The sequence below is a fragment of the Macrobrachium rosenbergii genome, chromosome 31, assembly GCF_040412425.1.
Source record: "Macrobrachium rosenbergii isolate ZJJX-2024 chromosome 31, ASM4041242v1, whole genome shotgun sequence".
Classification (NCBI taxonomy): Eukaryota; Metazoa; Arthropoda; class Malacostraca; order Decapoda; family Palaemonidae; genus Macrobrachium; species Macrobrachium rosenbergii.
Window position 1 is genome coordinate 14,619,967 of NC_089771.1, and position 26,383 is coordinate 14,646,349.

Genomic DNA, 26,383 nt, shown 5'->3' on the forward strand with positions numbered 1-26,383 from the left:
GTTCTGTTGAAACTTGTTATTAATTGTACCATTAAAAGATGCGATTAAAATCATTCTGTACATCACAATCTACCAAAGATATGAATTTAAGAAACTGCAAACTTTACTAAATAGGTTAATATTGGATGTTGCTCCTATGGATAGGATTAATTTTTCCAGTAAAACATATCTGTTCATCCATAAACCAAATATCAAGCATGATTTCAAAGTCTCGCTTTCACTTGATTCTTACTGTTTGTTTCGTTTCTGTGTGGATTCTTATTTGCAAATAGCATAAAAAATTGACCGTTGCAGGCGAAAGGAAACACAGATTGTTGATAACTTCATAGTCATTCTGTTTAAGCTTTACCTTCAAAATGCTAAAATCTTCGTCATTCGCCTTGCGCAATTCATTCATTTTCTACTATACAACATCTTTTAAACGCCTCTTGCTTATAAGGATTTGAAATTGAAATATATTTTGTAATATGGCCGCCAACAATAAGCTTACTCTAGACTATAGTGTTAAACATCTTGTAAGCTGCGCTAGCTACCCAGGATACTCTTTTGATAAAGTAAACATGAGATGATCGTACAGCACAGTCACTGGCTATGGTCAGATTACACTTGAATACTAAGAGCAATAATGCAAAATAAGTAAAATAAAAATATCTTGACTTTATTGAACAGTCTATTTTAACAATATAACATTTAAAGTAATGACTTTACCACTTTCTTAAAAAGTTTATTTTTGTCGTCTGCTGCCGTGCGCATGCGTCTCTGAGAAGAGTTTCTTCATGCTTTAATAATTTTGATTATTTTCATATATGATTCTGGTTTTTTAAAGATTATTTTTTATTATATTAATATTTATTTAAATATTGTTCGCTTTATCGGTATAAAAATGGCATAAAAATGCTAGATAAAATTAGAAATAATTAATAAATGGCATCCCAACGCGTCGTCTGCCAGGGGGTCTATTCCAAAGAGTGTGGCAGAGATATCGCGTTCCGCTCAACGGAACTTTCTCTCACGTGCCCCTCGTCTCTTTATTTTTTCATTCGTGGGTGTCCAGACTCGGGGAAAACGAAACGATAACAGTCGTCGGTGAGCGAGGAGGAGGATAATTAAAAAGACATCCATCATGGATCCCGAAGCCTTCCTAGAGATGGCCAACCAGGTCACAAAGTTGAAAATGTACCCGTACTTTGACATCGCTCACTGTGCTATTTGCTGTCTGTACGTGCGAGAAGATTTGGCCACCGGTGAGATATTTGTGTGTGGTTGTTTCAGTTTGTTCCATATTAACTTATGTGTCATAAGTTGTTCATTGTCATTCTGCAGTTTGTATAGTCTGGGCATGTAACCTAATCGTAAGCCCTTTTGCTAAGTAATTTTTTCTGGTGCTAAATACCACAATATATATTTAATAATTAATTAACCCCTCAAGCGTTATATATAACCCAAAAAGCTGAACAAAGTTAAATTCTCCATAATTAGCACAGTAAACCATCCCCAACTCGACGATTTTAGGTTAGGCTGAATTCAGGTGGTGCCCACTTAACATACCTTAAGGCATTTGGGCACCACTGCCCTGGTTAGTGAAAGTACCCCGGTCTGGTTTAAGTTGAAAGGACAAGAAAGGTCAAATGTCAGAGTATCCACAGTACCTAAGCCCATTTTTTTTGTTAGTTGGAGGTACAGGAGGCTGTGCTTGGTATTAGTAGGCTACCCATCATATGATTGCCAGGCTATGTATGTAGCCTAATTGGGTACATATATAATTTTTACTAATTTTATATAAATTTCCATTGGAAATCCATTGTTAGCCCACTGTAACCCCTCCCCCCCTCCATACCTAAAATGGACCTCCATAACGGTAATTGCAGTTACTGAATGTGAAAAATACTACTATGTACACTTAAATTATTCTAACTTGGGATGCTGGGTTTACCTTGCTTAAACTGACCCTAAAGGCATGGCTTATCACTGCCATACCCCCTCTTTGTTAGATACGAGGGGTTGTAATGAATTAACTAAACATTTCCGATTGAATTGATTATGAAATTTGTCAGACTGATATGAAAATCTAGTTGAGAAAATATTATTTGGCCAGTTTTAAAGGAACTAACTTGTTGGAAAACATCAATTATCTCATTTAGAAGGTATGTCATCTGACAGAATCTGGGACAAAGTAACGGGCATCAGTAACGACATGTATGCTAGAGCTGGTAACATATGAAAGAATGAGCAGGATGATGTTTTATAAAAAATAGAATTTAGAACAAATTGTGGTACACTACACATTCAGTTGTATTCCACATAAGAAAAATGAAAAATTTAAATTGTTATTAACTGCTCAACAGTTTTGTTTATCAATGGACCCCTTCTTGAAGTGTGTATTAAGCAAGAAAATATTTGACAATGTGTGTATCTATCCATGAAAAGACAAATTTTAAAATATGCGTAGTTGTGCAGTCATGCCATGAGTTATATCAGGCAGTACAACGGGAAATGCAATCTCTGTGAGTGAGAAGAATAATTGTTGCACATGGTGTCATATAATATAAATTAGAGAAGAATTATTTTAAAGTCAGACAGCCTAACCAAACCTTATCTAGTAACTAAGCATTGTCCTGTCTCTGCTTGGAAGCTTTACTCACACTGGATCCCCTACACATACACTCCAGAAGTAGACAGTTAAAGTTCTTCAATGCAGAGGTGTTTCATAGCTCATAACCTGTTATCATAGTCCCTCTCATATCCGATCTGAAAATACAAAGACCCCATTCTGAGAACTAGTGTTTATGGATGAGAGACAATGGAAGTAATTTCTAATTTCTTTGTGGTTGCAAAAACAGAAGACAGGCAATTGTACAGACAAGCGCTCCTTGTATAGAATGTCATCACTGGAGGAACATGGAAAATGTAAACCTGATAACCATGTTTCTATCCTAACCAGGCCTAGGGTGCAAATACCTGGCTTTGGAGGTGAGTGTGGTGGTGGGAAAGAAGCTTTTTCCCCATTTGTACCCTTCTGATAATATTTTTGTGCACAAACCCAACCAAACATCTGACATATGGGCACTTACCCTGGTCTTTTTGGCTGCTTCAGCTATGTAAACCTGGTCAGTAGCTTCATAACTTTTGTTCTAGCAGTTTAATAACGCAGTCCCTTTTTAAGAAATTGGGGGGGCACAATGGGGACTGTTCCGTACTAATTAATATACCTTAACCTTTGCTACTATGACCTAGCGTGATCCCTCGACCCTTACCATCAGTGTATCCTAACTTATCTTTGAACTAGCCTTGCTTGCCACAGGAGTTCATGGGAAGTGGAAAGCTGAGCATCCCTTATACTGAGCCATGACAGACTTTCCTGTTGGTGTAGTAATCTCATAAGGGTGCCTTCATATATGCTGAGATCCCTTATTTCCTTGCAGTTTACAAGTAGGAATACTGTGTTCCACAGCAATCATTAAAGATGTTTCTTCTTTCCTCTGTCCTGATGCTGACTGAGCTTAAAATATAAAATTTGATTTGGGCCTGCTATTTGGCAGAAAGTACTTTGATGTCATTGCTATGGTGAAGTTTGTATTGTGTGTTTAATGTCACATGCCCCAGGAATACTTGGTGGACTTAAGTTTTTTGTATTTAGCTTGCAAGCTAGAAGTTTTTTGTATTTAGCTTGCACTAGCTTGATATGTATGAATGGGTACCATATAATGTAGTTTGTAGACAAATGATTAAAATCAGATATTCTTTTAATAGTTACAACAAATATTTATGATGCTATGAAATTACTTTAATAAATATAAACCTGTTTACATGTTTGGGTACAGCTTAGGATTGTTTTGTATCATAATATTCTGTTATTTAGAACTTTGTTCATATTATGCCTTTTGCTACTTATTTGCTTATCAGATAATGGTAGGGATGCTGAACCCTAATCCATTGGTTTCCGAGAGGTATCGTAATTTACTGTGTGACCCCACCTCAAACTTTCTGATAAGGGGATTATCAGCCTACCCTACATTCCACAACCTTCCGTGGCCTTGCGCAATAAATAAGTGCCTCCTTAGGTGTTGGGTATTTTAGAATAACATTGAAATTCAGGCTTATAGGGACATGAAAGGTAAGTTAGATATGCGGGCATGATAACTTAGTTTTATTTCATCGTTTTGAAATAAATTTGTATGAAGGAAGTGCATTGGACTTCCTTGTATTTGTTATGATTGTACACCATTTGTTATAATTTATTGAGGACTGAATTCAAATATAGTACTGTACTGTACTTATATACATATATGTATCAGATTTTTACTTAGCTGGACACTTTTCAGATTTTGTAGAAAAATAAGGGTGTAGGAAAAGGAAATTGCTAATATCATTAACTGGAATTACACTGATTCTCTGTTTGTACATACAGTACCGTGTACTCAGTGACCCATCTTTTGAAAAAAAGTTAAAGCAACAATAAAACTCAATATACAGTCAGTTAGGCAGTTCTTGTGCATTTTTAGAAATGGAATTATTGTTGATGCCAGTATTGTAATGAATGCTGATATGTCGCAGTCCAGTTATACAAATGTGTCAGGTTGCTTAAGGTGCAGATTGCAAAATTTCTCATGAAGCATTCAGTGGTGTATTTTGATGATGCTTTGCGTGCATAACAGCATGTTGTTGTTCCCATAGGGGGTTAGTGGCGACAGTGCACCCCATGTGGTGTACTGTAGGCATTACTTTAGGTTCTTTGCAGCGTGCCTTCGGCTCCTAGCTACAACCCCTTTCATTCCTTTTACTGTACTTCCTTTCATATTCTGTTTTTCCATCTAACTTTCCACCCTCCTAACAATTGATTCATAGTGCAACTGTGAGGTTATCCTCCTTATGCACCTTGCAAATCTTTTACTGTCAATTTCCATTTCAGCGCTGAATGACCTCGTAGGTTCCAGTGCTTGGCCTTTGGCCTAAATTCTATATTCAACTCAACTCAGCATGTTGTTTATTACTCTGAGATGCTTGTAGAACAGAATTAGTAATATTTCTCATTAACACAACACAAACCTAATTCTACATGTTTGCTTGTACAGCATTTGAAAACTAATATTTTATAAGTTAGGCTGTACTATAGTTGAAGGAATTTGGGTAAGTATTTCATCATTGTAAGATTTTTTAATGATATTAGTTGAATGCTTACTTTGATGACATTCATGAGAAAGGTGATAAAAATGACATTTCATATTTTGTTGTTTTTTAAAGTTGGAAAATCTACTCTATACAACCAAATATTGGTGATTTTATTAACAACATTTATTTATTTTGCTTTGATAATTCCCCAAGGCACAACTGAGTAATTTTGTACAGCCTCATTAGAGCACCTTTGTTTTTGGTTAACCCCAATATGTGTTTGTGCAATTGTCAGAATGGACAGTGTGGTACTTGTAATAGGTTACTGTACTCCCTAATGTTTATTAATTGAACATAACTGCTTTCTCTTTGTTACAGTATTTATTAAGCATCTCTCTCTCTCTCTCTCTCTCTCTCTCTCTCTCTCTCTCTCTCTCTCTCTCTCTCTCTCTCTCTCTCTCTCTCTCTCTCTCTCTCTCTCTCTCGTACAGCATGTATAAGAGGAAAATGTCTTCATGTGCTACACTGCAAACACTCGTAATTCCTATCTAATGCTGAAGTGGCAATACTTTTGCACTTTTATTTATAACTATAGGCCTAATTGCTTCCCAGTCATCATCATCATCATTATGCTTTGCACCAGCTTTACCCTGTCAGGGGGTTAGATTTGCAATTAGTTCTCTCCTTGGTCCTATCTGATGATATAGGTCTCTGTTTAGGCCCTTTTTCTATCTTTTTCTGAGCCTTCCTCTTGGTCTTTATTCACCTATTTCCATATTGACTACTTTTCTGACTAACCACTCTTCATCCCATGTCCAAACCATCAGTCTCTTAGGTCTTGGTGCATTTTCCAGCCTTTGTACTGTACAGTGTTCTGCAATTTTGTCATTTTTGATGGCAGTTTCTTAGCACACTCCAGTGATGATTCTTAGCACTCTTTTAATTTTTTATACCAGTTTTTCAGCATTTTGTAGCCACACTTGTTTAAAATCTTACAAATGAAAGGAATATGAAGTGTATCTAGGTATTTTGAGTGGGGGATGAAGGATTTTATATGGGTAATTTGTGTGCCATAGTTATTTCTTTATTGATGTTCATTTGAATAATTGGTCAAAAATACCAGTTTCAATTGCACCATACTGTATTTCATATTGTAATTGTCAAAAACTTTACATTTTTTTTCTAAGTATTCTTCTGATTCAGTAAGTCTAACAATATTATTTAAAATGTGTCATTTTTGCCCAGTTTTATTAACTCCCATTCTTGGTATGTACTGAGGAATTTCATTAGTTCTACCTGACTGTAACCACCAGAACCCTGGCAAGGACGGTCACTGTCTTTGCTGCACATTTTGGTTGTTGTCCAGTTGCACTGATGTTTCTTCTGTGATATTGTTTGGTCACAGGCTACATTTTCTAATAGTACCTTAGGAGCAGCATATGACCAGTCTAGAATTTATAGAGCTGTATGTCTGTGAGGCTCTGGGCATCAGAGGGATCAGGAACTGACATAGAGAGAGAGAATGATATTGCACTCAGTTCCACAAGTAGCAGGAGTGGCAGGGTGCCAGGAATTTTATGTGGGATACCTGTACAATTACCAACACAGCACTGAAGCCTCACCTGCTCACATTTTGTGCTGAAGCAATTAATGGAATTTGTATGTCCATGAATGAGGACAATCTTTGATGAACAAGATTTTAATACATGCAGCATAGAGGTTGAGATTTTTAAAGACCTAAGTGTGTGGGCAGTGTAAAGTATTTGCGAAGCATTCTTTTGGTTTTCTCACATTTCCTCGTTCCCTCTTCATGAAGTGTACAGATTCTGGTTTGAAATTAAAAAGTCGTAGGTTATTGAAAAGTCTTGATGAAACTGTACCACTCTTTCAGTTACTTTTCAAATGCTTATTAATTTTCTGTTTAACTTAATGCGGTATTTAAACTTTTCAATATGCATGGCTTAGTCCAATTGAGGTTTCTCATCACGTATTTAAATGCTAATGAATCTAGCTTGCTTTTTTTCGTTGCTCTATTAGATCATTCAGTAATGTTCGAAATAATTATGTAGATTTCTGGATTTTGGACAAGGAATTTTTTTTGTTATATAAATTAGTGTTTTTGCAGCATTGTACTTTCATTAGTTTATTTTTCCTTAGAACAAGTTATGTAAGTCTTGAAAAGAACTATTGGACGAAATTTATTAGAACCACCAAGTTTACTCGTACTTAGTCATCTAAAGATGCAGTATAATTAGAAATACCATTGTTAATTGGTAGGATTGTGTTTTCTTCCTTTCAGTAAGTCTGTGTTATGTACCTGGTGTTTGAAGAGCATTCCATCACAACGTAAAATAGTAAAAAAAAAAAAAACTTTATTGTTTGTTGAACTTTATTGTGTTCTTAAATGTCATGTTAAACCTGATCAATAATTCAGCTCAGGAATGTAGCAAATCGGCAAAGTGTAGGAAGTGACAATACAAAAGGTGGTTAGGAACCATTTGCTGTATTTTGTAGGTATATACTGTAGTGTGTTGGGAAGAATTACCTTACTTGTTATAAAAAAAAGTCCAGTTTTAAAATTCCATTTTAGGTGCAAAGGTTTTGATGAATTGCCACACATGATTGAATTTAAGTATGTGACAAAAGATACGGATTATTATTATTATTATTATTCATAGGATGAACCCTGTTCATATAAAACAAGCCCACAGGGGCCTTTGACATGAAATTTAAGCTTCCAAAGAGTATGGTGTTCATTTGGAAGAAGTAGCAGAAGGTAATAGGAAATATAGAAAAGAGAGAGCAAATTAACAAATTAATAAATAAATAGATAAAAATGTAAGAAAATTACAATATAAATTATAAAATAGAAGGAGAATTGCTTTAGATTATCAATGCATTGCATCTTTGCTTGGACTTTTGAGGTTTAGATAAATGTATTTTATTTTTGAGCTGTTTGCAAATTTTCCCAAACCCAAAATGATTTATAATTTTGTGTGTGATTTCAGTTGAACTTAGTGATGACAAGTGAGTTGTCTCCCTCGGACCTCCACCCTTTTATATCATTGAATTTCCCATTAATCTGTAGTTTTTGCATCATTTTCCTGTATTGGTTAATTTCATGTAGCGTATAGAAGTGTACAGTACTTAACATCCTTCAGGAATCCAACCTTTGATGTTACATATTACACAGTTTGTATCATTAAGGATTTGTATTGAAATGCCAATAATAGGGATTTTGTTGCACCAGTATGATAATGAGAATAGTGTCATTAATAAGTTATTTGGTGATCTTTGCATATTGCAAAAGACTCCTCAGTGTCATCATAGGTGTTAATGTCTATACATTACATTTTCGTTTTTATGGTGTTAGATATAAAATTACTTCTCTCTGCTTTCATCTGGTTTTTGGCCTGTTAATTCTGTATATATTATTTCATGACTAACTGTTCCTTACCCCTTCCCCTCTCATTACATATCCAGTGCTTTCAGAAGCGAATAGCATGCATAAGTTTCAGGGTGCAAGCACATAGCACAGTTGTGGAAATAAATCTTATGGAAGATGACTGAAAAGATATTTTTTTATACTTATCATTACAAGGAAAAGCAACCACCATTTTGAGCTGTCATGTAAAAGACAATGCCTGGAAAAGCAGTGAACTTCAAAATAGAACTGTACTTCAGTAATGGTTGAGCAAAAATATAATTTGCTCACAAATTTGGTGGTTGGACATGCCTCAGTATTGTGTTTTTTGTGATTAGAAAATTCATTATATGGAAGCTAATTTAGGGCAATTTGTGTTAGGATGCATTTTGGTTGTATTTCAGTGGTATCTTGTTGATATTTTGGTAGCATTTCGTGAAATAGCAACCTCCAAAATTTCAACACTGTTTGTTGCTTAACTGATTTTTTAAGAACTTGTATTGATTTAATGTTCATTCTTGTGCTATTCCTTAAAGGTATTGGAATATAATATGTATGTATTTGTCCAGGTGCTCAGTATCTCGTAGAGATTCCAAAAAATGGTAAGGACAATTATTTAAGAAAAATGAAAGTACTATTTGATTATTGGTAATTTTCTCCTAGATTCTCTGGGAAATTAGAAAGTGTGGGTATTCATGTTCTACTTAGGCTAAAATGTATGATTTCATTTGTTAAAAATAAAATCATACAGTACATTATCAGCCATTGTACAGGAATCACTGAATGCAAGGCCTACTACAGAATGGACCTACAATAGAGCAGATGCTTTTGTTTTCCCGGTGTCATTGGAGAGTAAAGGTTGAGGGGGGATGCACTCAGGGATATTTATAGCATGGTGTCTAGCAGAGTACAGTCTCCCTGCACTCTAAGTATGGTTTGCTTGGTCATTATTTTGTTGATGTGTGGGAGAGTGGAGGCTTACAATTGTTGACTGAGCCTTGAGATTTTATTGGTGTTATTATTTTAAGAGTTTGTAAATTATTCCTTCATATACTTTGGATATTCATAGGATTGTAACACATAGATGAGTCTAGCCATATATGATATACGTGTGACATTGTTTCTTGATTGTACCTAGTTGGGTGGGGAAATCAGTCTCAGGGAAGTGAGGGAGGTTTTGGCTTACTGTGTGTGTCTCTCTCTTCATGGCTCCTCTCCTCTCTCTCTGCTTCACCTCAGCTATATTTATCTCAGACCTTGTCCAGAAGTTGCCACTTTGTTAGTTTCACACCCTCCCTCTCTCCCTTTCATCAGCATTTGAAAGTTTTCCCTGTTATCTCTTCTCTTGAGGGTCACTCAAGGCAAAGCCATTCAGTTGTAATCTCCGGATATTACTGATAAGGGTGATGCATGCTTAGAGCTTCATGTGTTCGTCATTTGAAGACTCAAGTTACAGCTGGGAATTCTGTTTTCATTGTCTCTTGGGATTAGGGAATCCAGGGAATTTTGGTTTGTGTTGCATAATGCATAAGTCTGATTTGAGCACTGTGTGCTCATTGTAATGTATATTTATTAATAGCCAGATATGTTTATACTGTCTTTTAGTCAAGGACTTTAGTTTTTTATGAATAATTGTAATAAAGAGATGCTAATTGATAGGATTCATATAAATTAGTTTTAACATAATTTCTTATTGAACAAAACAGTTACAGAAATACAGAATTATAGTCAGAGTTTCCAGTATAGAAATACAAAATTAGAATCATACTTGGAAACACTTAGCACTTGAGAATAAAATGTATCATTTATTTAAGCATCAAATCTCTGTTGTACTTATAACCTTTGGTATAGCAAGACATCTAAAAGGTTTAGCTTGTAACCAGCTGTAAAGTTGGCATATTTTTGTAGCAAACACCTGTAAGGGTTTCGGACATAACGCCTCGCAAAAAATGAGTGCTATATTTAAAGGAGTGGTTTTAACAAGTATTTTTCCCGGTCTGATGTTACTTTACTCTTTATTTCCGGAGGTAATTCTGTTTATGGGACCTTCCTTTTGCAGAGAGTTTTGTTGAAAGATTTTTAGATATAGTTTTGTCCCCCCTTGTCTCTTATTTAAAATATCTTAGAACTTCACTATAATCTAAACAGTTTAATTTCCTTTGGATTATCTCACCTACTCTTTCAATATAAAATGTCCATTATCTTGAGGTGGACTTTGAATATTGTACACTGTATCTTAGCATGATAAATTTTGTATAAAATGATAAATTTTGATATGTGTGCTAGACACTTGAACTGGTTAGTGCTTATATTTTTTAAATCTCTCCTCCTAGAGGCTAAGAATACAGTAAACCCCCCGGTGTTCATGCTATCACAATTCGCGGACTCACGTATTCGCGGATTTCTCTATGGATCATATCCACCCATTATTCACGGAAAATTCACCATATCTACCCATTTTTTGCGGAAAATTCTCCCATTCGCGGTATTTTTCACTGGGAAATATCCACTAATTACTGTATTTCCATATAATTTTCATGTCTAAATGCACTTTTTGTGATAAAACTATTAAAGTACTCGGGTATAAGCATTTTTAGAGGGTTTTTCTTGTGTGTAAACTATCAAAATAGGCAGTTCTAAGTGTTTTTAGAGGGGTTTTAAGTAATTCGCGGGGGTTTACTGTTCTGTACTTATAATGAAATATGTTATCCCTATCAGTATCCTGTGATGTAAAACACTTTGAATTTTTATAATTCAAATAGAAATTTACCAAGATAACTTGTTCACAACTAGGTTGATTGATGTTATGGAAATAGCCAAGCGGTGTACTTATCAGTTGATAGGAATGTTCTATGGTATGTTAAACCTGGGGAATCGATCCCTTTTTTTCAAGTCCTTTACAGTTTATGTGAAAATACTGTACCATATATATATATATATATATATATATATATATATGTGTGTGTGTGTGTGTGTGTGTGTGTGTGTGTGTTTGTGTGTGTGTAGATAGATACTAATGCTACGCCTTCTATTTAAGTCCATACGCTGCAGATATACTCCCAGAATCTGTTTTGGTATGCAGTACAGTATAGTACATACTATGATTATTTATTGGTTTAAAATGGTTTAAAGTGGCTTATAAGAGAAAAGGATTACAGTATATTGCTTAAATTAGTCCTTGAATAATGTTTTCTTCTTTTTCTTCTTCTTCATTTTCTTCTTCATTAGTGAAATATTTTCCAGGGGTCTTCTTCGTTAGTGAATTTTTCCAGTGGTCTTCTTCGTTAATGAATTATTTTCTAGAGGAGATAAATGTGATTGAAAAGTATATATGCATGTACTTTACTGGTATTGCATGGGACTTGACCAAACATTGTGTCTCAAACTCTGACCATTTAAGGCCTTTAAGAATGAAGTCCAGTGACTTACTCTTTTGATGTCAATGAAGATTGTAAATTATACTCAAGTGATTATTAGTGTGAATGTCAATCAAGATTGTAAAAATTACAAATTTACCATTACAGGCGCGCTACCCTTTTCACGAAAACACCCTCTGTCAAACTGGATCTCGTCTATGGCGACAATCTTTGCGGGCGGACTGATCACGAACTTCCTCTTGGGTGAACCTGTTCTTGGTGCTATAAAGAATAACCAGCAGCTTCTCTTAGCTACGATTGTATGGTATGTATGGACAAATCTATTGCCTTCATCCCAGCTGGTTATAAATTTTGATGTAGTGCATGTTGAGGTGTTTTGCCATACTGTCGAAATATTTTATCAAATCTCTGTTTGCATATGGATATCCCTTGTCATTCTCAGTTTTTTCTTCTGCAGTTTGATAGTTGATTGTCAGAAAAATTGATGAAGTGAAATATAGTATATATGTGTGACCCTCAGGGAAGATGTGGGTTGAATTTTGAAGACTCCAGCAACAGTGTTTTGCTGTGTGTATGTGTGTGTGTGTGCACGTGCGCACGCTTAGAATTAGTTGCTTGTAGATGGAACTTTTCTGGGATATCAGAATTAGTGTTTTGACCCAAAAAATATACTTCATTTTTTACTTTTGGTATTGCCTAGTCTTGTAGGGGTTTCCTGGTTCACTGAACTGTTATTTAACTTTGAGACATCAGAGGGTATCAAGTTTTTGTATTCTTTATAAGTCTAAAGAATATTCTTAGAATATGTTAATAGAGATAATCTCTGAATCACGACCAGGCTATGTTCTCAACAAGTGGGCCTAGGTGAAAGACTCAGTTTATGAAAGATGAGGAATTCATATACAGATATTTCATGATGTTACAGAAGTCATCTTTAAATACTATGTATAGTACTTGGTACATTTGCAAAATGTGTTAGGTGCTGATGTACATCCTTGACCATATGATGTTTTATCATCCTGATTAAGGGTGTACAGCTAAACATGTGTCACCTCACTGTAGTTGTGTGTAAAGCTTGTTTAATACTTTACATTGACAAAACAACCATAAATTGTCTTAATTTCATTGGCAAGGTGAAGGAAAAGGCATATGTTAACTGAACCAGATTAAAAGTTATGGATTTAAAAGAATATCTACATACCAAACATAAATGCTTAACTTCTAAGTGTTGCTAATTCTGTCAACAGGTATGTCATCTTTTACTCTCCATTCGACATCGGCTACAAAGTTGCGAAATTCCTCCCGATAAAGGTTCTTCTTGCGGCCATGAAGGAAGTCTACAGGTCAGCATGTGTGTGCTATGTACAGTATATGAATTAATATGTTTGTATACTATTTTGTCGGTTAGATTGAACGGTAGGTCTTCAAAATAATTTTTGTAAATCATCTGGAACTACATTGATTTTATTTAAGAATTTGGATGTTTTAATATTTCATCTAATAGTTTTGGAAGTATTGGAGACTTGCTAAGTGGACCGTTGTGTGAAGGTGGCCTGTATTTTCAGGGTAAAGAAAATCAATGATGGAGTGACACATGCAGCCAAGGTGTTCCCTAACGGTTATGTGACGATGATTCTGATTGGTGCCATAAAGGGTTAGTGTTATTCATGTTTTGTTTTGTCTCTTTAGTGATAATTCTTTTTTTATTCTTGCATTTTTGTTCTAAGGGGTATTCCTTCAATTTCTATTGGAAATGACTTTGGCCTTGATTCTAGACCTATTTTTAGTAAAAGATATGAACTCAAGTGATGTGTAAAGTTGTAGCTGTCAAGGGAGCAAAGTAAATCAATGGGAAATAAAGGTAGTTTTAAGAATTAGTTAAACAAGACTACTGTCTTATGTCTAGACTCGTGCATTGCGTGAAAGATTTGTTTTGGAATCAGAGGTAAAATTTGGAACAAATTAAAGTCTTGTTTGACTTTTCATTGTTCCAGTTTTCACCTCTGATTCCAAAGCAAAAGAAACAGGGACTGGATGAAAAGCAAAAGGCATAAACCAATGCAGCTGGTGCAAAAGAGTCACTGCAAAGGAACTTTAATACCATGTAGAGTGTTGCATGCAAGGCATATTGCAAGTGGTATCCCACTATGCAAGTGGCTCTGTAACTTCTTGCTAAAAGATTGATACCTTTAGTAGTTCTGCAAGAGATTAGAAATTTGATTTGCTTGTCTGATTTCAAGCTATAGCAATATACCAGTAACCCTTGTAGGAGTTCAGTGTTTCTATATCTTCTACTGAAGTGCCATGGTGTATTATAGTTAATGTACCATTGTTTAGCCAGACTAGTAAATCAGAATTTTAGTCGCCTTTAAGTAGACTTAAAGTGTCCTTTTTAGGCAAGGTGAAAGGTGCATCGTTATTGTAAACTTGGGGATTTGTGGAAGACATGGGTGGTGAAAGCTCACAGATGCTTTTTGTGTCACTTGGAGTTGTAGGTGATGATGATGATTTCCTTATATAGTTAGACAAGGTGAAAGTGACACCGGTAGAGTTAAGACATTGGAAAGCCTTACACAATCCAGCATAAAAATGCTTTTGTTCCCTATCTACCAGTTTAGTAAGGTAACAAAGCATTAGGACTTGCAAGTGAGGACCACTATTCCTCTCTCATTACGGTTATTGTTGGTTGCAGCCAATGCTCTTGCCATTTTTTAGTTCCACATGCTGTAGATGTAGCAGTGATTTTATCTGCCTCAGCTGGAGAAGTATTATGATATTAACTCATTGTTTTTGGGCATTTGCTGATGTGAAGTAGTTGTTTGATTGTATTTATAAGGATTGTGATTACTTTGGAATTGAAGCAGAATGATTGTCCATAAAGCAGTGATGTATTTTAGACAAAATTTAATTCGTTATTAAGAACCATACTTCATCAAAATGAGAAAGAAAAATGGAAGAAAAGTTTAAAAGGGAGAATAAAAAACTGCTAGAGAAGTGTAATGTTTTTTGTGGTTATTTTAAAGATTTGTAAATAAACATTGCCAGACTTTTATGGAGTTCTGGTAATGATTACTAATTTTATCATCCAGATTCCTAGCATGGAATTTTATAACTTCAGTGGGCAAAAAACGTTGCTTGATAATTCTAGAAGATTAAAAGCCTGTCCATTAATCACTGTGAATTGTTTAGAAATATTCTTAGATGTAGGGAGAAAGCACGTGGTTTGGGGAAGAAAAGCTGGCAGAGTTCCAGAAGTGCTTTGGCATAGCACATAGCACTAGGGAGGATATAAAAGAATGTATCTTGGGGTCAGTAATCGGGGAATGGCTTTAGGGTAAAGACTTGTCATTTGTGACTAGGTTCTCATTTGCCAGTAAAATTATATTTTTGTATAATGGTTTTGTAGCAAAAGTGCAGCTCATCGAGTCTGTTTAGTTTTGAGAAACTGCAGTCCAAGTGGTAGTTTACTGTATGATTTATAATTGTGGAATCATTACTAAAAGGTATTAATATCAGTAAATATGCTTCTTTGTATTTTGATGAATACTGGTTCTATACAAAGATTACTCAACAAACCGTTTTTTGTGTACAGTATACAGGCAGTCCGATTATCGGTGGGGTTCTGTTCCCGACGGCATGACGATAACCGAAAATCAGCGATAATAGCACTGATCCCTGGTTATCGTTGCCGATAACTGGTGATCAGCACCGCCAATAAGAGGCGATCAGCGCCGATAACTGGTTATCAGTGACGAAAATCTGGTTATCGTCGTCGCTAGAGAAGCGTCGTAAAACTGGATCGCTGGTAACCGAGGCTGCCAATAACCGGGGACTGCCTGTATCAAGAATTTTAGCTGTTGCAGCTTTGTGTATTTCCATTATAAAGTACTCTACCGAAACCATAAAATTGCATATTGCAATACACTCCCTGAACACCTGAATTAGCCCTGGTCACTGACCAGCCCGAACTATATCCCCATAATTTTACCCAAAAAGTGTGTAATTAACTGTCAGCATTACCAACGCTACAGGAAAAATCTTGTCAGATGAGTTACCTGAGGTACCGTTGACAACACTGCTGCAAATATCGGCCGACAGGGGCCGACATCCCCAATTGTTATATGTTCGCCATGCTACGTGGGTGTGTCCCACATCAAACGCACTTTTGGTCATTTAGCCTGACCCCCATTTAAAGAATTTGGACATCAGATTATGATTTTGGACTGTTTTCAACGCCTTTTCTCCTGGATTTATACTTTACTGACTGGATTTGGAACTTCTCTCCCGGTTTTAACTTTGGATCGGTTCTTTAGACTCAATTTGACAAGTCAGAAAAGAAGACGTCGTCGTCTGCTAGCGCCGCTGCTTCCACTTCGTCTACATCTTCGACAACCAAGGCTTCTGCTGGAGATGCTGCCGCTCATCTTTCCTGCATTTCCTGCAAGCGTAGGATGAGTACCCTCAAACACGATCAATATTCTGTTTGTATTTTATGTAGGAAGGTTCAGTGTAGTATCAGAGATGTGAGGAATATAGGTCTTGGTCAGTAGATCAAATGGAGGATTATTTGAAACACAGAAAATGCTTTGCCTCGAACAGTAAGCGTAGGTCAGGATCAGCTGTAGGGTTACAATCAGTAGATAAGGAAGCGTTAGATTCAGAGTTATTCAAGAATTTAGAGGACAGTTTATCATCCAGTATGTCTAGCATATTTTTAGCCTGATGAGTAAGTTAACAGAGAATAGAGACAATGACAGTAGTAGCTTAGTTGATTCTAATCGTTCTTTTTCAGCACCCACTGCCTGTTCCAGAACCAGCTCTAATGGGTGCCGGGGGTCACAGAGAACCACAAGCCTCGAAGGTAGGTTCTGCCGGCCCCCCCGGTGCGGAGCAGGCAGTGTTGGCAGCAGATTCCCCCCTTCCCACTCAAGGTGGGTAAGTTCTGAGGTTGATGTAGAGTTAGGTAAGACACAGACGAGTAGGGAAAATAGGCTAGGAAGTGTTCAGGAAGAGAAGTGGAAGGTGCAGTCTTCTTCGGGTTTGGGTTTGGTTGGGGTTTCTAGTGTGACAACTTCGTCTTGGATCCATCTTCGGTTTTATTTCCTGCTTCGAGTTCTTTACAACAGAAGGTTTCTAAGTCCATGGTTTGTTGTTCAGATGTGGTTTTGGGTTTGTTGGGTTCTGTAGTGTTGGAGAATGCTCCTTCGTCCTTGGAGGTTGCTTTTCCTTCGGTGGATGAGTTCGGTTCGTCTTGCGGTGGTGGTAATTCTGGGGATAGGGTTTTCAATATAGCCCATAAATGCAAATGTTAGGTTTGTCACAGATTTATTAGTTAGGCAATGTTTTTTATTTGGGTTTCCAATATTCTCGATCATGTCTTAAGAATTTTCCTGAGTTTGCTAGTGATGTCTGTCAAGATTACAAGGGAAAACAGGGTTGGTCTAGTTTTCTTTCTCAAAAAAAAAAAACTATGGCCTCTTCTGCTGCTTCTGAGTTTTCCTTTTTTTCCTGATTTCGTCTAGCTTTCTTCCAATGTCTTTACACAATCTTATTTATCGGGTCTCTCCTTGGAGTCTTCTCTCGCTCATCCTGTTTTCTCTGCCATTAAGTCAGCAGAGCAAAGAATTTTCATTGGTGCAATCCTGTAATGTTGGAGTTTTCAGCAGCTCCCTCTCTCTCTTTGGGATTGAGGTAAGGTGTACAGCCAGCAGATTTACATTGAATGTAAATCTGAACTGGATATGACGGTCTTTGAATTGTGAGAGTGAGATGATGGCAGGGCATGCACTGAGCTGCTAGATGTTGTCACATGTATTTTAACAAACATGAATTTTTGAACTACAATTTACTAACACAGGAATTGTACACTTCCTCTGTTGTAACTGTTTTCGAACCACACACTTAGCTAACTGTTCACGTCTAGCACATGCAATAAATCCCTGACAAAGCACTTCCTAATTCCTAAATATCAGTCTTCTGGCATCACAACACAGCTGCTATTCTTCTGACGATGTGAAATTTCGCATGCAGTTATTCTGCGTTGTTAAATTAAGAACTTTTTTATGTGCTCTCACCTTCTTTGGCGGGGCTGTAGTTTTCTCAGGCTTCTGGTCTAGATGCTTCACAGGCAGTTGCGGAGTCTTCTGCAACTCCGTATTTTCTTCTTTTACTGGCTTTAAAATGTAATGTGTCCACCGCGGTTCTGCGGATGCTATGGCATTTGACGTTTCGTCTGCGTCATTTTTGAGTGTATCAGTACCTATGGTGTCCTCAGCCTCTCCTTTTCACTAGAGTAGCTGGTAATTTTCCTTCTTCGGTCCCCATTGGTTCCGCAGCTCGTAGCTTGTCCTGAGAACACCTTTGAGTACTGGACGTCGGCGGTAGGTGCTCCGGTGGTTATTGGGAGTGTGACTGCTTTCTTTTCTCTCCTTCTTCTACTCCTTTCTCAACTTTTCCTGCAGCTATTTCTGTTCCTCCTTCTAAGGTGTTGAATGTGGGTTCGGCTTTGGTTCTGGGTCATCAGGGAGTTCTTCCTCCCTCTCCCTTAATCAGTGTGACTTCAGCTCCGGATACCTGTCCTGGTGCGGCATTGGTTCATCTGGCATTGGGTGGGTTGGGTGTTGTGGCCTCTCCGCTTGCAGGGGTGGGTGTTTGTCGCCCAGGTATGGTCGGCCCAGGTGTTACGTCATTGTCGATGGGTGGTGCGGGGTTTTGTGCAGTTGAGTGCGTCTAACTCAAGAGTTTTGTCATCGGCTTTAGTTGGTACAGGGTTTGCGCAACTGGGTTATGGTTGGCTCAGGTATGATGGGGTCAGGTATGTCAGGTGTTGGTCTCGCACATCCTGGTGTAGCGAGTTCCGGGTCATCAGGTGCAGCTCTTGCGGGTGGTCAGTCTGTCTCTTTTCCTGTTCTGGTTCGGTCGGACCAGTCTGACAGAGAATGCTCATTTGAAGAAGAGGAGCCAGTACCAGATATAGGTTTTTTCTCCAGCGAATGAAAGCGAGTATAAGCGGATGGTTGACTTTATCCATTCTCTATTCGCAGTCCAGGCTCCTGAGGAACCTACACAACCAAACCAAGCAGTGTTTGAATCTTTGTATGCAACTAAACAGTAGTCTCCCAAACATCAAGTAAACTGGTCTGGTTTGGCTGAGTCGGGTAGGTGTATAGGGAGGCAGACTCTAGGTTATCTTCTCTTATCGGGTCGGGTAGACAGGATTCAACCTTGCTTCCTAATCGGAAGGGGTTCTACGGGAGGTTCATCATACTCCTCCATTCATGAGAGGTTCTGAAGAGCCACATGGGAGGTCGACGGATGATCAAAGTGCTCTCTAGCATGTCTCTTCACCGAAAGCATTGATTGATATGGTGAGTGTATGACTAAACAGATATCCTATGCAGAGAAGATCAGTGAGCTACCATCTCTGCGGTTGTAAAAGGGGGCGTGCCACAACTTAGATGGGTCTCCCTCCAGCATGTCTCTTCACTGAAAGCATTGATTGATATGGTGACATACATTTACACATAGTAGGTTAATAATGAGTTACCTGCTTATTCTCCGTTGACGAATTAGGATGAATTAGATTGATCCCCACTCTCCATTAAAATTTTGTTAATCAGGCTAATTCAGGTGTTCAGGAGTGTATTTATATGAAGTTTTCATAATAAAACTAATATTGTAATAATTACCTGAACACCTGAATGATTCCCACTCTCCTCCCCACTTCAATTTTTGATAGTGAGTAGCTCAGTTAGGGATGTCCGGCCTCTAATCGCCAGTAATAGCAACATTGTCACCGATACCCTGTGTAATTCGTTTGACAAGATTTTTCTTGTAGCGTTGGTAACGCTGACAGTTAATTACCCAGTGACCAGGGCTTAATTTAGGTGTTCAGGTAAGTATTACAATATTAGTTTTATTATGAAAACTTAATTTCTAGACCCTTATAGGCCTTGTCAAAGAGATTTGTTTTTAAGTGAGGTGAAAATTGAATCAGGGGAATGTTAAAGAAGTTGGAAAGTCAAATGGGAGAAGGCCAAAGGTTATAAACAAAAGAACAAGTTGAACCTTGTAAGGGGGTAGTGCTGTTGGTGTACTTCACGCAGTGCATTGTAGGCATTACTTAAGTTTCTTTGCATTGCCCTTTCAGTCCCTAGCTGCAACCCCTTTCATTCTTTTCACTTTGTCTCTATTTATGTTCTCTTTCTTCCATCGTACTTTCCACCCTCGCTTAACAATTGTGTGAATGTTATTTTTGGAGCTAAATGACCTCATAGGTCCCCATAGGTATAGTTCCAATAAAAAGTAAAAGAAAGTAATAAAACTTGGCATCATGAGGGTCTGCAAAGCGCACCATAGAGAATACCTTCTGTATTGTTGGATGAAAATAACAGTGATTTCTGACTCGTGTTTTTGGCGTGTGCAGGTAATGGCTCTGGCTTCATGAAAGTGGTTGAGAGATTGTTGCGAGGCGTCTGGACACCCACGGCCGTCGAAGTCATGCAGCCGTCCTTGTAAGTCAAGATTTTGTGGTTTTCTTTTCTCTGGTGTTGTGTTTTAGTCCTACTGCTGTATGGTCATTATGTCAGAGGAACTTCGGAACTCAAAATCTTTTTGCAAATGTTAATTCCATAGCTGTAAATCTCTTTGAAGTATATTTTGAGTCTAAGGTTCCTGTTCATAATCAGGGAGAAAGTTTAGTATCATTAAATTAGTTCAAACATTTGGTTTTACTTACAAACTTTTCAGGTCAGTTCTTGCTTTTAGACTATGAAACTGTACTTTCAAGTAATTTTCAAAAGCATGTCATAGCATGTCATGCTTCATGGAAATAATATACAGTTAAAATTGATTTTCAAATAAAAGATAGGTGACTTGAAATACATACATATTAGGAAGCTCATATTTATTCTTATGAGTTTTTATCCATGGGCACACACCATGTCAAGTTCTAAGAAGTTATGAAAATGGATTATTTGGTAAGAGTGTTTATAAAATGTTCTTTGTAAGTCTTTTCCATTAATTTTATATTTCTAATTCCAGCCCAACCAAGGCATCAATTGCTGCTGGCATCATTTTTGTTCTGGACAAGAAAACCGACCTCATATCAGCTCCCCATGCCCTGGTTTACTTTGGCATTTGTATATTCTTTGTGTATTTCAAGGTACGTCAGTTAGAAATGCTTTATTATTATTATTATTACTATTAAGTAGTGAGTCAAAATACTTAACTTTAATAGGGAATGCTCTCACATGAGAAATATCTTGTATTGTGGATTTACAGAAACATTTACATAAATAAAATAAAATAATTGTTTTTTGGTTTTTATGCGATATTATTTGTGATATTTAACGGGGAATTGTTTGAACAAATACAATCTTATGAGTTGGAAAGTTTGAAGTTTTACCTTGTCTTTTAACGATTAAATTTAGTTTCTAAAAAAATTGCCTATGTTTCAGAGAAGCCCACTTCTTACAATCATAAGTATTGAACAGACTACTTATTACTTCTTGTTTGCATATCACTGGTGTTTTAATTGCATCTTATAAACTTTATTTGCACTAATTCTTCTTTATTTGTAAATCAAGCATAGTGCAGTTTCGGATGTTTTTTTTATTTTATGATTATTTAGTTGTCACTGTGGTCATTTGCATTCGGATTGAATTAAGCTCTGTTTGAGCTTCACATAAATTTGTAAGCACTAAACAAAGCAAAGGTTTTGTAAGTCACTGCCCATGTCAGAAAATATGGTAAAGGGGAGAGGGTTGTCCCCAGAACTCATCTGTGTTCAATCAGACACTGATTACCCATGAGCATAGCAATATTCTCTCATCATTATAAATAATAAACCTCAGTGTGCAGTTATGTATTTATTTTTTGGTCAAAATATAGGTTATGGAGTCATTTTGAAGCTGAAACTTTTATATTTTTAGTTTGTTTGAAAATGGAAAGCAATAAAAGCAAAAAGTAAAAATGACTGGTTGAAGTTAGCTGAACATCTTGTATGTGTGACATCATTTGCATTTATTGAATTCTCCAAGGCTGACAAATTGTCTTGGTAGCATTTGATGTCATCAGAATTTCAAGGAGTTAATTAAATAAGTTGCTTTATTCTAATTATGTATACAAATAGGTTGCTTATATTTTACTTCAGTCTGAATTGGATTCACAGTGATATGATCATATTTTACCCTCTGGTCTTCTCAGTAAATATGTCTACTTGCTTCTACCCTAACATTAGAAACCCATAACTCCCAGGAAAGAAAACCTGTCCCACCCTTTGAGCTGTGTTGATTGCTGTTAGCTTTAAAGGTAACTTAGTGTATGAATTTTTATGAGAAATATGTTTGTGGCCAGTGTGTAACTTATCAAGGGCTGTATGCAGTATTAGGTTGGAATATTTTGTGTAGTACAGTATTAGATTTTGTACGGTTTTGCTATATTGTAGCATGACACTGAGGTGCTTTTTATAGGTTATTGTTGGGTACTCCATCGAAAAAAATATTTTAGATGTAATTAGAACATATAATTTAGAAACAACTGTGTATTATGTAGCTTAGTAAGACCACTGAGTCATATTGCTGGTTTCTTAGGGGTTGCCCAAAGAAGCAGTGCATAAATTTAAGTTACTATGGGGGAAGGTGAAGTTAGAAATATGGCCAGCTAAGATGAAAAGTAAAAGGCAAACAGAAATGCAGATGGGAGCAGAAAGAACATACCCAAGAAGGCACATAGTAGGCAGAACCTGGTGGGAACAAATAACTTGTCAGAAGAGGAGTTTCAGTGATGCTGTCTGACAGATATTCAGGTTTAACCATTTTTCTGTTTCTCCAAACAGCTCTCATCTCTGCTCCTGGGTATCCACGATCCCTTCGTGCCTTTCGAGAACCTCTTCTGCGCCATCTTCCTCGGTGGCATTTGGGACTCCCTGTCTCAGACTCTGGCTGGTAGGAAGGCTGCTGCAGCTGAAAAGGGTGGTGATGCTGTCAAAAATGGTAATGGGAAGAATAAAAAGGAATGATGAAAAGAAATGTTCGTGTGTGTGTGTTTGTCCACTAACTCAAAGGCATGGTGTGACAGACATGTTGTAAGTATTTCTCTTTTTTTTTAATGCTAGACTTAAGGCTATGCACAGGGTTGTAATGTTTATCTTGAATTATGGCAAAGAATAGTTATTGACTACATGGTGTTAAAGGGAAATTCTACTGAAGAGTTTCCAGCATTTGGACAAGAATGATAGAAAAATCCTATTAAAATGTTTTCAAATCAATTTCTCCTTAGAAACCACTAAACCAAATGTTTACTCAACTTAATTTTATACCAATGAATGTACCGTAGTTTCTGTTATTCTACCTTTGGGTCATACTGAAATTTGGAAGTTGGAATCATATGATGGATGCTGTAAGAGTTCTTTTGAACTGTAATTTGTTCAAAATTTCAGGAAAGTTGTTTAAATACAAGGTCATTCTAAGACAACATGAACCTGTCTTTTAGTATATCTTTTTTTTCTGTTTAAATCTAAGGTTACTTGAACTGATAATCAGTGTTTTGGTGTGGTCAAGGACTATTTATTGTATGGTATGACTTTTATTTCAATACTATGTTTTAATGGACTATCTTAGTCATTCATTTATGGTAAATTATTATTATTTTAGAGTTAAAAAAACTTCCTCATAACCATTTTCTCAATTTCAAATAAAGTCATTTATCATAATTTGAGCCATGATGGCTTAGTTGTTGCATCAGCATAATAGGAACAGGCCTCAAATTTATCAAAATATTTCCCAATTCAAAGTTTTGCATTACACGAAGTGTTACATATGTATAGTCCATTTTAGAAAGCATTGAAATAGTATCTGTATTGTCAAAGCATACTGGTTTTTTTGTTTTTATTTTGCATGATGTTAAGTCATCTGAAGCTGATGTTTAATTTTGTTTTAGAGGCATGAGATCGAATGATACTGTTTCTTTTGTGTCATTATTAGAAAATTGATTTTGGAAATACATCATTTGATGAGTGACTTCTTAGTTCTTTACAGTTAATGTGATTTTTTGAGGTATGTGAGTTTGGAGTGGTTGATACTATAGACTTTTTATTTTTTATGTAGACTGCATATTACTAAACTAACATTTCTGCTCACTGTACAGATGTTTCAGCAAATTTGCTGTGACTGTTGGCATATATTCTCGTGTGGAACTAACAAAAAGAATTGCATATTTTGTTACTGTGTTGCAGTTGATATTAAGTAATTGGTAACACTGTAATTTTTTTAAAGTTGAGGTAAAAGCGGGTTTTTCGTGATGGACAGTAGTTATTTATGGAATAAAATTGAATGAGTATAGTTAATCTATTTTGTATTCATAGGGGAGGTGATTTTTTGCATTTATATGTCATCTTTAAGAACAAGGTATAAAAATATTTAGGGCTACATTGAAGGCTTGAGAGGATTTTATAGAAGTTCTTATGCTGTGGGAGTGCCATACTGTTTAATCTTAAATGTACAGTATTGTATGAATGAGAAATGCTTTTATCAATCATGTTTTCTTTGGTGTGGGGTCAATAGAACCTTACTTAAATTAAAAACAGCTTAATAGTGTTACTGTATACTTGACTATTTTAGCAGAATAATTCTTTCGCTGTTGGTAAAGAGAACAGTTTCATTATAGTGCTGCACATCTTCTGAGATAAGAAATGATTTGCATGTGTTCAGGGACCCATTTTGTGAACAAAGGCATAATTGAGTACATTAGGCCTATTTACACACTTTAATTTAGGACTGTGTCCATCTGGCATATTTAGAAAAAAAGCAAGAGAGTTGGTATGTGATCTTAATGCCAGGTCTCGGAGCTGTTTTTAAGCCATATAATGTTTTGTTGTATCAAGAGGACTTTATGGAAAGTTAGGGATGAAAAAGATGTCGCTCTCCTTCGTTTACTAATACTCTATTTTGTTCCAGGTTAGGTTTTTGAGACTGTCGGCTGAATCACAAGAGACCCACCTTGTGGAAACCGGGGCGACGATATTCAGCACCATCAGATTTGTCACAATTCGAGTTTTATTGCTTCCTTTTAATGGTTGTTGATGGAAGCTGCTGAATACGATGAATTTTATTCATTTTGCAATATTGAAGTATATTTATTTCTAAAATCTTCAGCTTGTTAAAAGGTTGATTCATTCATTGCTTAAGAAATGAAATGTTACTTTTTAAGGTACTATATAGTTTTTCTGAAATGAATTAATTTCAATAGAAATATTTTAACACTTAAGATGAAGGAACACTCAGTCTTCAAATTCATTCTCTTGATTTAACAGAGATCTTTTATTGCTGGAAAACGAGCAAGGATATGCGAGCTTACTTTCCAAATGATTCTGTTGTATTTTGGGAACTGAAATGTACAAAATGTCACTAAGTCACAACCTTGAATTTTATACGAACAGAGTGCCATCTTTGGTTGCATATCTCCAGTGGAAGTCGAGCAAGATATTGAACATATTTTGTAATCATTGTTTACTCAGTCCGAGGTATGTGCATACAAGACTAATGCAGAAGCACGTAGTTTATGCATCCCATGCGGAAGTATGGACCAGTGTTGCTGCATGCATCTACCCCCAATCTTTTTCCGTTGTCCATGTGGCATAAGTCTTCCTTCTGAAAAATATGTAATGTAGTTCTTACACTTTTTTAAGTGTTTTTAGTCACCACTTTTAACTCCCATAGTCTTACTAGTCACACGTCATGTAGATGGAATTCAGGATCCATTTTTCGTGGCTGTGGGGCATTGCGGTGATCTCGTTGTTGGCAACGCCCCTCACCCGCGAAGAGGTTTTGTCCACAGAGTTGTCCGTTATCAATTAATCCATAAGTTTTGGGTGAGCGCTGAATGCTCAGATTGTCTATTCAGAAGATTTCGTCATCGTCGTCTTCTCTTTACCTTGGTTCCTCTCTCTCTCTAAAAGAAAAGCTAGATACTGTGCATTATTTTCACATAAGTGCAATATATTCTATACTGTATACAGTATTACGAGGTTGAACTTGACCTATATGAGTCAGGACTCATCTGTTGTAAACTATACAAAGATTTTACAAAAGACACTTCTCACTGCACACATCAAAGGAAAATATCCATGATGACATGATTTTATGGGAAATTTCAATATGAACTTGTTGAAATTTTGGAGAAAAATAAAAAAAGAATGACACCCTAAATTGTTTTATATTCCTTTAGTCATGATGAAAGTGGGACTTGTTACACGTTGATACAACGGTATTATAATTTTAGTACAAAAAGCAACGTTGATTCTGTATTTTGGAATAGTTACTGTCACTGCTTTTTGAAATATCACAAGTGGTATTGGATGAGTTACAACATCGCCGAGTAGATCCTCTCTACATCGAGAGTTTGTGAACTGATTTTATAAGCCTACTTCATAAAGTTTTGGTCAACCATTCACACATAAAACAGTGAAAAGAAG

At 36.5% G+C, this 26,383-nt stretch overlaps 1 protein-coding gene across 2 annotated transcripts; it reads left to right on the top strand.

The window, feature by feature from the left end:
* Positions 1–921: 921 nt before the first annotated feature.
* Positions 922–26,117, top strand: LOC136855372 (trimeric intracellular cation channel type 1B.1). Of its 2 annotated transcripts, none has more exons than XR_010858002.1 (8): positions 922–1,244; positions 12,058–12,214; positions 13,158–13,253; positions 13,476–13,564; positions 20,336–20,423; positions 20,953–21,073; positions 22,748–22,996; positions 24,867–26,117. XR_010858002.1 is itself a non-coding variant. In XM_067132295.1 (8 exons), the coding sequence occupies exons 1-8, from the start codon at positions 1,124–1,126 to the stop codon at positions 24,869–24,871; spliced, it is 834 nt and encodes a 277-aa protein (XP_066988396.1). In that variant the 5' UTR covers positions 939–1,123; the 3' UTR covers positions 24,872–26,117. The 2 variants fall into 2 exon arrangements, 1 of the variants encoding a protein (XP_066988396.1); XM_067132295.1 differs by having other exon boundaries at positions 939–1,244; positions 22,748–22,904.
* The last annotated feature ends 266 nt before the right edge of the window (positions 26,118–26,383 follow it).